This window comes from Camellia sinensis, chromosome 9 (assembly GCF_055761805.1).
Source record: "Camellia sinensis isolate YWXY chromosome 9, ASM5576180v1, whole genome shotgun sequence".
NCBI lineage: Eukaryota > Viridiplantae > Streptophyta > Magnoliopsida > Ericales > Theaceae > Camellia > Camellia sinensis.
In genome coordinates this window covers 162,443,066-162,454,041 of record NC_138969.1, presented here as the reverse complement: position 1 = coordinate 162,454,041, position 10,976 = coordinate 162,443,066, and the positions used below count along the sequence as shown (strand labels likewise).

Below are 10,976 nucleotides of genomic sequence, written 5' to 3'. Positions count from 1 at the left end.
TAAGCCTCCATCGTCCAGCCTAGCAGAGGGGCGAACATTTTGGTCACCATCTTTTGAAAAGTTGCCCCGGCGTTCTTCAAACCAAAAGGCATGACTCGATAGCAGAAAAGTCCCCTTGGTGTGGTGAAAGAGGTTATCTCACGGTCGGGGCCATGCATGGCAATCTGATGATAACCGCAGTAAGCATCCAAGAAACTGAGCATTTCATGTCTGGCCGTTAAATCCACCAGCTGGTCTATTCTGGGCAGTGGAAAGCTGTCTTTATGGCAAGCTCGGTTGACGGTCATGTAGTCGACGCAAACTCGCCACTTCCCATTCTTCTTGGGTACTATGACCGTGTTTGAAATCCACCGAGGGTAGTGCACTTCCTGAACAGCCCGCGCTTCAAGCAAGTTCCTTTCCTCCTCCGCGACTACCTCGGCGTGATGAAGAGCCGATCTCCTCGTTCTCTGAACGACTGGCCGTGCATCAGGGAAAACATTGAGTTGGTGGCAAATAAAACTTGGATCGATGCCAGGCATGTCGTAGGGCGACCATGAGAAGACTTCGATATTTGCCATCAAGAACTCTACCATCTCGGTCCTTTCTTGAGCGATCAGGCTTGATCCGAACAAAAAGAACTTGTTTGGACTCTCCGTGTCGATCCCTATTTATACCAATTCTTCAATAGCTTTGTCCTCGGCCCTGGTGCCCACATCATCAAGGACACTCTGGTCTTCTGGGCCTTCAATCATTTACACGAAGCCTTTGGCAGCTCGGCTCCCGTTCACTGCCACGAAGCATTGCTTCGACATGACTTGATCGCCCCAAATTTCCTCAATTTCCCCCATAGCCGAGGGAAATCTCATAACCTGGTGATAGGTCAATGCTATAGCCTGCATAGTGTGAAGCCAGCCCCTACCGAGGATCAAATTGTATGTAGACGACACCTGCAATACCCAGAACTCCACCTACTTGACCACGGATCCAGCTTTGACCGGTAAAATTATTTTTCCCAAAGGCCACTCCAGTTGTGAGTTGAAACCTACCAGTGGCGAAGTTGCTGGAGCCAAGTCTGTATCTCGGAGTTTGAGTTGTTTGAACGTGTCGTAGTACATAATTTCAACCGAACTTCCCTGGTCAATCAGGATGCGCTTGACATCGAACTCTTTGACGGGGAGGGTGACCACTAGGGTGTCGCTGTGTGGCGTTTGAATGCGCTCTAGGTCCCTTGTAGAGAAACTAATCACATCTTTTTCCTCAGTCTTCCCCCTTTTGATTGCGGACTGGACTAACAAAACTTCCCTCATGTGTTCTGCCTTTTTGATCATTCCTCGGAGCTCACATACACATGCCGGCTCCACTATGTCGTGGATCACATTAACCACTCCTTGAGGGGGCGCCTCCAAGGCCTCCGGTCCATGCGGGTCAGCCGGGGCGGGATGTGCGGCCTTGACAGCCCCATCAATGTAAAGATCCAAGTGTCCGGCTGCGACTAACTCCTCCAAGTGTTGCTTCAGAGGCAAACAGTCCTCTGTCCCGTGTCCTCGCTCTCGGTGAAATATGCAGCGGTACCGCGGATTGAAGCCCTTTTGCGCGTCGCCTAACTTAGCAGGAAATCGGACGTGATCCTCGTCACGGATTTCACTAAGTATGCGATAGATTGGAATCTTAATGACCGTGGTGATACTCATCCGAGCCTTCAACCTTCTGTTGGCATCAGCTACGTCATCGCGAGGGTATTCATCTCAGTCATTCCGACAACCCCTTCCCCGGTTTCGATGATTTGACCTATGATCCGATTCCTCGGCACGATCATTTGGACGGTTAGTCTTTTCTCCGACCGCGTGTACCTTGCCAGCCGACCTCTTGTCTGTTACCACCGGAGTCGTCTTCGCGGTGGATGCCGCCACATCATCCTCTACTCGGATGTGCTCATTGATGCGCTGCATTAGTTGGCCCATAGAGGTCGGCTGGTTCATGGTACCCGTAGCCTATGTCCGACCGGGAGATCATACTTATATTGGGTGATTGCCAAGTTGATCGGGCAATCTAAAATCTCATTGAAGGTTTCCCAGTATCTGGAGTTGTATGCCTTGAGCATGTCGCTCGACTCCATTTTGACATTGAGAAGGTGGTCCACCTCCTTTGGCGTTTTAGTGTTGGTCTTGAAACGAGTCACAAAGGCTTCCGCCAACTGCTGCCACCTTTCGATGCTTCCCTCCGGCAGCCTCTCAAACCATTTCAAGCCCAGCTCGCCCAAATTCGACGGGAATATAAGGCACATAAGAGCGTCATTGCGCCTATGTCCGGCCATGACCTGCCGAAAGTGGCTTACATGTATGTATGGATTGGTCTTTCTGTCGTAGAGCGTAAACTTAGGCTGGTAAAAGCCTGCGAGGAGCGGTGTGGTTTCTATCTCAAGGGAGAAGGGGGTGGCGTTCAGCCTCGCCAAATCTATGTCTAGAATGAGAGGCACGGCTGGGCGGGGTGGTGGCATTATGACTTCTTCACTGGCATGACCCCCGTAAGATAGCCGCTGGAGTGCCGGCACCCTCTGAGTTTCTCGTCGGCGAGCCCGCTCTTTCAAGACTGCCTGCAAGTCCTTTAAGCGAGCGAAGTAGGAATAACTCGACGTCGTCGCTGGGCGTGAGGGTTGATAGGTACTATCTTGCGCACTAGACTTTTCAACAGGCGCGTCGGAATCTCCAACCCTGTAACTTTTGGTGATAGAAAAGGTGGGAGTGTGCCGCTGGCTCTGACTGCCTGAACGGCGTGGTTGGGTGCGCTCACTGTGGTCTCCCACTCCAGCAACACCCTTCCCTTTGACATGCCGTTTGAGATCTTCCATCTCCGCCGCCATTCTCCGGATGACGGCGTCTTGGTCCTTTAACTTGTGCTCCAGACGCCTAGCGTGCGATTCTCTTCGCCATCGGTGCCCGTCTGGGCTCTGAGAGTGACCAAAACTTCTACCGCGCTTATCTCGCGTGTCTCTTGAATGTCCTCCCGGGGAAGTCTCCAGGTCCGCCATGTTTGGAACAGTGGGGAGTCCGTCTCTCCGTCTGGTTGACTCCGGGGTAACACCGTCGATGGTGGACAACGGTATCTCGTCGTTGTTCGCTATGGAAGGCAATCAGATGAGCTTGGAAGACAAGGTTTTGTCTATCAGGTTCCCATAGACGGCACCAATTGTACGGGGAGCAAATATTCCGTAGAGCCCATACTCCTTTCGTCCAAGCTCCTTGTCTGTCCGATCGACCTGCGAGCACAACGGCGGTGAGCTATCCGGCGGTGTGTGGCCGGAAAACCCCTCCAACGGTCAAGTTAGCACACACTTAGGGAGAGAGAAGAGAGAGATATATCACAATGAGTGTTTTTCCAAATGATGTTCTCTCTCAGCATGGGGGACGCAGTCATGCTTATATACTTTCTGCGCTCAAATCTGCTTCCATTAATCTCTTGACACGTGGTGCTACTCTCCCATCTGTCAGCACAAATCCAGCAATCACCACCTAGCCCAACCGTCAGGCTACATTAGCGGGAACTCGACAGCCTCGCGGAATCACCACGGCCTTCCATGACTGTGCTGCGTAACGTGCCCGAGTGCTCCACTCGCCGAGCTCCATAACAGCCGAGCTCGGTAGCACTCCGATAGGACCGAGTTCCAGACAGGTTACACTAGTATTCAGAAGACTTTTCCCACCGAGCTAATCGTGCTCCCACAAAACCCGGTAGTAGACGCTCATCTTGGCTAAGTAGACCTCGGGGATAGGCCTCGGCAGAGCAAGTCCAAATCCGGGGAAGCTCGGTCCAAACATGGGACCTGGACCTCAGACCTAGGCTTGGACCGAGCAAGATCATCACAAAGGAAGCCCTAGTTAGCTCGGCCTAAACAGGGGCGAGCCTCGACCGAGCAAATCCCACTCTAATCAGGCCCAAGTTAGCTCGGCCCAAACATGCTCAACCATCTTCTGTCCAACTCCTTCCACGGCCCAAAGCCAGATTATAAATCTCCCTCTCAATAACCATCAAAAAAATCAACAAAAATAACAACCCATTACATGATCATCATCTAAACACATACTGAAAATTAATTTGGTAAAAAAATAAAAAATAAAGATTTATCATTTTTATATAATTTTATCTATGGTGCGTGTAGAAATAATTTTTAAAAATTAAAAATAATTTTTTGACATTTATTTTTCTTATTAGTTTATATTTTATTAAATTGATGATTTTCTTACTAGTTTATATTTTATTCAATTGTTCTTATTTGAAACAAAATTCAAAATTCAACGTCAAATATATTATAATTGAAAGGTCAGGAACTAAACTAATACAAGTTCTAAACTACATACACCGTTAGAGTAATTGGCACATTTTTTTTTTCTAGAAAAAGAAAATTGCAATGAACAATTCTATAAACTGTGTCAAACAGATCAACAAACATGCCCTAACTAAGGGTTTGTTTGAGAATTAATTTTTTTAGTGATTTTTAAAAAAGATTCACAAAAAAAATTATGTAAAAAAATAGAAAAAAATGAGTTGATTTTTATATTGACTTTTTGACTAATTTAGCAAATTTCCAAACAAGGCTTAAATGTCAAATTGATATTTAAAGTTCATTTAGTAGTCTCAAAGAATAGAGTTAATATTTTAAAATTATTTTAATTAGTTATTTACTAAAAGATCATTAGAAAAAATTTTGTTAAATTGAAAAATAACAAATAAGAAAAAAAAAAAATTCTCTGAACAACTTGTTTCAATCTGCCTAAATATGCCATGTAAAATAAAATTAAAAATTTATTTACAAAAATAATTTTGTCATTATTTACGTAAACACAACATTATTATGAAGTCTAAAACCACCAGCTTTCAATTTTGAATTAACTCATTTATATAGTTTTAAAAATTAAAATTTTATTTTAAAAAAATGATTTTGTCATTATTTACGTAAATCGGCAGTGCTACGTAGCTCGAAACCCCTCCCCCCGAACCAAAAACGACGCTGTTTTTGTTTTGTTTTTTGTTTTTTGTTTTTTTTTTTTTTGGCAGATCAGAAGGAGGAAGAAGAAGAAGGAGGAGGGAGGAGGAGGACGAGGAGGAGGGACTAGAGGGGGACGAGGAGGAGGGACTGGAGCGGGCCCAACAAATGAGGCTGAAGGCGGAGGTTGGGGGCGGAGGCGGCAGAGGCAGGGGCTGCGAGGGCGGGGCTGCGACGACGGAGCTGCTGCTGCGACAATCGGAGTTGCTCGACGATCGGCAGGTCAGCGACGGCAAGGAGGGGCCCTCTCCATTCCCTCCTCTTTCTCTCTTTCTCCCCTCTTTCTCTCCTCCCATTCCTGAGCTGATCGAAAATGGAAGAAAAAAAAGGCTAATGCCCAAAATGACGTCGTTTTGGGTATTAGGGAGATTCGGGGGGGGAGGGGGAAATCCTCGAGCTACCAAACATTATTCTTACATAAACACAACATTATTATGAAGTCTGAAACCACCAACTTTGAATTTTGAATTAACTCATTTATCAATTTATTTTTTTTTAGATGCAAAAAAAATTCGGTGAGAAAAGTCTTTTATAATTGACACAAAAGTCTTTAAATTTCACACAGAATTGTATTCGATTTTATAATTAAATTTCACGCATAAAAGTCTTTTATTTTTATTTTTTATTAATTGACACAAAACTAGTTAAATGTTGTTTAACACATAATTAATTAATGCTACGTTTATTTGAACGGAATGTATTCTCTAACAAGAAATATTTTTTACTTTCTTTTTATGTTTAGTTGTGGCATTAGAGTGAAGGTGTAGGAGGTGGTGGCGACGGTGACGGTGACGGTGACGGTGACTGTACGGGGAGGAAATAATTCTCCTCGTATAATCCTGTTGACCAAGTCCACGCTCCTCCGTACGACGTCGCTTTGTCACCTGAAAACACAAACGTGAGCTAGCCGGCGGGTGTGTGCCGGAAACCTCTCCGATGCCTAAGTCAGAAAACTTGACAAATGGACAAAGCTCTAAGTTTTCAGAAAGATTGTGTTCAATTACCTCCTCCAAGGTGATGCTTGTGAGCTTTTATAAGTTTCATATGGCACAATCCTAGTAGGACTTGTATTTCTCCATGCAGAGTCCTCCTAGGATTCATACTCTCAAGGATAATGCTTATCCTTTCACACCCTTCCCTACTGCTTAAACCAAGTGGGATGGTTCTCTTTATGGCCGAACTTCCATTTGACCGAAGTAAAAATGGCTATGCCGAGCCACAAAGTAGGCCGTACTAACAGTTATTCGGTTCTTCTTCATGCTACCATATCTCGGTTCTCTCATACATGAACCGTGGTGTGTTCGGACCGAACCAACGACTCGACCGGCATAACTCTCAAACCGGTATACCTCTAAGGCCGGTCTAACTTCAAGGCCGGTCTAACTTCAAGTTGCTCCCCAAACCGAAGTACTTTACAATCCTCTAACCGAAGTAACCCTATTACTTCGTAAGCCGAAGTAATTCCACCTTCTTGGGCCGGAGTAACTCTGTCTCTCCTAGGCCGGAGTAAACTTGCTCTCCTGGGCCGGAGTAACCATTACGGCCTTTTTTACTTAGTCCTTCGCGTTTTTGGGCCTTAAAGCCCAACTCGCAGCTCGGCCCAATTTTTCCCAAAAATTACCCTCTCAATTGCCCCTTAATTCCATCTGCATAGCATGATTGGGATTACCAGTCCATCAGCCGAGCTGACGTCGTTTTAAGCTGTTCCAGCCGAGCTAAAAATCCTCGAATTTTTCAGCCGAGCTAATTTTACTCCGGGCCCTGTTTTGTCCGGTCAAAAACGTCTCTTCAATCATAGTGTCTGTAACGCTTCCCATTCTTATGACACGTGGCATTTTTTGATTGGTTAAGGATGGCTGTCACGCCATCTTCGTGCTTTGTGATCTTGAAACAGTTCCCGCCCAAATTTTGGGCTCTCTAACAAAAGTGATCCCTGAGGCTAGGGTATCTTCACTTTTACTATTCCTTCATCCTCTCTCTCTGCTTTTTTGCTGCTCGAGTTCTTCTTTCTACTGCAACAGATTTTCAACTTTAGTCCCTTCTTTAACCTGGTAAGCAAATTCTCTTTCCTTCTTGTTCTGTTTTGCTTTCGTATCTGCATAGCTTTGTTTTGTATGTTTTTTGCAAACATTTTTCTTTATTTGTCTGCTTTGCTTTCGTACTTTTATGAAGAAACCAGTATAACCCATGAGTATAACCCTAGAGAAAACTTGATTTTGATCCAGAATCACATCCCAACCGAACTAGGATACTGTTTGTGTTATGTATGTAGATAGATTCAGAAAATAACCGAACTAGAACTTGTAGGAATATCAGTAGTTTCTTCTGAACCACTCTAGCCGACATAAGATCACCGAACAAGCTTGCACATACCGAACTAGGTACTTCGGTCTATAACCGAGCTAAGCTTTCGGGGCCAAGCCGGTTTTCTTCGTTCTTAAACCGAACTCGGAAAGCCGCCCCTAGAGGCTTAACCGAAGTAACTCTATTCACACTACAACCGATTTAGGCCTTGGGGCTAAACCAGCTTTTTAGTTTTTTAGACCGAACTCGGAAAGCTGCCCTTAGACGATAAACCGATCTAATCTGTTCAACACTGAGCTAACAAACCTTCTGATGAACCGAGGTAGAACCAGCCCACTAAGCCGAAGTAGGATTTGTATATCTTGCTTATAATTTGTAGCGCGGTCCAACGATCTGTGCTTAACCCCTTTGTTTTCTACTTTGCAGACTTAGGTTGCCCAGGCACTCCTGCGTGTGCTCAACCGAGCTACTGAGCCTAGTTTTTGTACCGAAATAATTTATTCATAAATTATACAACAAATGGGTAAGTATAGATATTTAGTCGAAACCCCTGGTGGCATGGCCGAATTTAGGCAAGATTACCAGATTCCTGATGATGTCCAACTGGTGTTGGCCAAGAAAGATGCTACTCCCTGGGACAATGAAGGCTTCGTCCCTTTTACCCTTCAATCCATAATAGAAACCGGACTACGGTTTCCTGTCCAACCGCTAATCTGCGAATTTCTTAGACAGACTAGGTTGTGCCCCACCCAACTGTCCACCAATACATATCGTATTATAATGGGAATAGCCGCACTGAACCACCAAACCGGACTAAATCTTGGCCTAGCCGAAATATTCCATCAGTATTCCATCGGCTCGAAGAATGCTGGGTGGGTCTATTACCTTAGGATTCGCCGCCGCCGAGAGAAGATAATTAAGCACACACCGGACAAAGATCTTAACGATGATGATTTCTTTTGGGTCTCTGGGAACTTTGAGGATTTTCAAGCTCAAATTCCTGGCCGACCTATAAATTGGAAAATGGGAGAGCCTGGTAATTTTACTTCGGTCTTCTGCTTTGTGTGTTATCTCGGTTGTTTAGTCTATTAGCCGAACTAACACTTCTCTTTTTTGCAGATTTCGCCCATCTCCATTCCTTGTATAGCTATCCCAACCTCGGAGTTTTGCGAGCCGCATTTCGGGTTAAAGAAAGAGGTTGGGCCAAGCTTCTGAATTTCGAGCCGACCTACCGGTATAGCGGTCGCCGAAAAGCCAAGGTAACCGATTTTCTTCTTGAGGAAGCACCGGAACCGGACCCAACTTTGCCCGAGATAAGACTTGTCCCACTAACAGCTGAAGAAGAAATGGCAAAGAAAAGCAGAGTTAGGGCCCTCCTGACCGCAACAACCAGGGCCGAAGTAACACCAACTACTGAGGTGCAGCCCGCCGTCGTGGCCCTTCCTTCTCAACGGCCTTCTTCATCTCGCCCTTCCAAACGCGCCCGATCTATGTCAGCCGAACAGCAACTTGTTGATGAGGTCGAATCCGTCCCCCAAAGTCCTCATCCTGCCCCCCAACCAGAGCAAACTGACCGAGCTCGATCTCCGAAGTGGGCTCCGCCACTGATCTTCAACGACCGAAACATCAAAGCCACTGACTCGGTCGTGGCTGAAAAAGACCACCAACTGGCCTTTAACCTGGCCAAAAGTGTGTGCCTCCCCAAGGACATGGAGCACCACTTGAAGCAGCTGAACACCGAAATGAAATCAATTCGGTCTGCTTCCAAGTCCATGATCTTGGTAAGTAGCTCTCGTCTGTTTTTTCTGTCTAAATTTTTCGAACTATTACTTCGGCTGAGATGAAATTTCTGTTTTGCCAGGCTTTGCAAAAGAACAATGTCACTTACAGGAAAGTCCAAGAACTCCGCAAAACCACAAGGCAAGCGATGGCCAAAGCCGAAGCAAAGGCGGCCGAACTATTGGAGGCCGAAAGGAGAATGACCGAGCTTCAAGCGGAGAACGGCCGACTTGTCGATCTGGTTGACTCGGCTGAAGCGGAGAAGCAAAAAGCGGCCATTGTAATGAAAGACAAATATCTGCGTGAGCTACTGAAGCTTGAGAAGAGAAAAGACGCCGAAATAAACGAACTGAAAAAGAGCATGGGGGCGGCCGAAAAGGAGGGGTTCAAGCGAGGTTTCAAGGAGGCAGAGGAGGCCTACGTCAAGCAATGCGACGCCGCCAAGGAGCTTTTCTTCAAGTGCGGCTGGAGGGCGGCTGTGGAGAAGCTCGGTCATGATCAACAGACCGAGGTCTTCAACCCTCCAGAGTACTTTATACCGAAGTCCCTTGCGGGGTATGCGGATGCCATGCAGCAGCAATTCCTTGAAGGTTCAGATACTGACGAAGATTCTGCTTCTGAGGATACTCCGGTTGAAAACGTGGATCAGATAGATCGGCCGGAGTCCAGAGTGGAAGATCTGACTATTGAACAGCCAAATGAAACTGTGGCTCCGGTCGATACCACTATTGTGACTGAAGGAGTCCTGCCACCAGAGACCGGTCTTCCAGCTGTCACTGATGCTGCCTTTGATGCCGAGATTGAAGATCTTTTCGCTTGACTTTGTATACTTTTTCTTTGTAACCGAACTACACTCGTTTGTAATGACTTTTTCTTTGAATGAAAATTTTTACGCAACTCTTATTCCGGTTTTGATGTGTGTATGCTTGCATTTGTGATGTCTTCTGTTACTCCAACTGTTATTTTGGTTTTGGTTGGTTAGACTATACTTACCAGCCAACCACTCCTTAGCCGACATAATTACTTCGGCTGAGGAGTACTAAGTGTTGGTTTAATCCAGCCAACCACTCTTTAGCCATGCACTTGCTTCGGCTGAAGAGTAACTAGAGTTGGTTTATTCCAGCCAACCACTCTTCAGCCTTGCACTTACTTCGGCTGAAGGGTAACTAGAGTTGGTTTATTCCAGCCAATCACTCTTCAGCCTTGCACTTACTTCGGCTGAAGAGTAACTAGAGTTGGTTTATTCCAGCCAACCACTCTTCAGCCTTGCACTTACTTCGGCTGAAGGGTAACTAGAGTTGGTTTATTCCGGCCAACCACTCTTCAGCCTAACACTTACTTCGGCTGAAGAGTAACTAGAGTTGGTTTGTTCCAGCCAACCACTCTTCAGCCATGCACTTACTTCGGCTGAAGAGTAACTAGGGTTGGTTTATTCCAGCCAACCACTCTTTAGCCTTGCACTTACTTCGGCTGAAGGGTAACTAGAGTTGGTTTATTCCAGCCAACCACTCTTCAGCCTAACACTTACTTCGGCTGAAGAGTAACAAGTGTTGGTTTATTCCAGCCAACCTCTAAGTTAGTTTTTCCGGCTAACTTATAGTATTTGGTTATTCCGACCAAATGTCCTGCAGCCTGGATCCTTATCCTGGGCTTAGGAAGGGTGTTGGTTTAATCCAGCCAACCTCTAAGTTAGTTTTTCCAGCTAACTTAGAATAACATGTTTGTAATATACTTAAGTCTTGAAAGCTAACTTTTACAAAGAGTAATTTGTGCCAAAAAGAATTTCTCATTTTATTGAAGGAAGAGAAAATTACATGTTTGAAAAAGAAAAGCTAAAAGTAAAATAACTTGAGATTGGCCGTATTCCATG

The 10,976-nt window shown here is 45.6% G+C and overlaps 1 protein-coding gene across 1 annotated transcript; it reads left to right on the top strand.

The window, feature by feature from the left end:
- The first annotated feature begins 7,617 nt into the window (after positions 1 to 7,617).
- On the top strand, positions 7,618 to 9,968 carry LOC145799310 (uncharacterized). Its single transcript, XM_082888860.1, has 2 exons — positions 7,618 to 9,108; positions 9,189 to 9,968. Exons 1-2 carry the CDS (start codon positions 8,674 to 8,676, stop codon positions 9,924 to 9,926), a joined length of 1,173 nt encoding a protein of 390 aa, XP_082744986.1. The 5' UTR covers positions 7,618 to 8,673; the 3' UTR covers positions 9,927 to 9,968.
- The last annotated feature ends 1,008 nt before the right edge of the window (positions 9,969 to 10,976 follow it).

Excerpts from the sequence above, each read along its gene's own strand:
- LOC145799310 (XM_082888860.1), top strand. The coding sequence starts at position 8,674 with ATGGCAAAGAAAAGCAGAGTTAGGGCCCTCCTGACCGCAACAACCAGG. Across the intron at positions 9,109-9,188 it reads CTTCCAAGTCCATGATCTTG|GCTTTGCAAAAGAACAATGT; the intron begins GTAAGTAGCTCT and ends CTGTTTTGCCAG.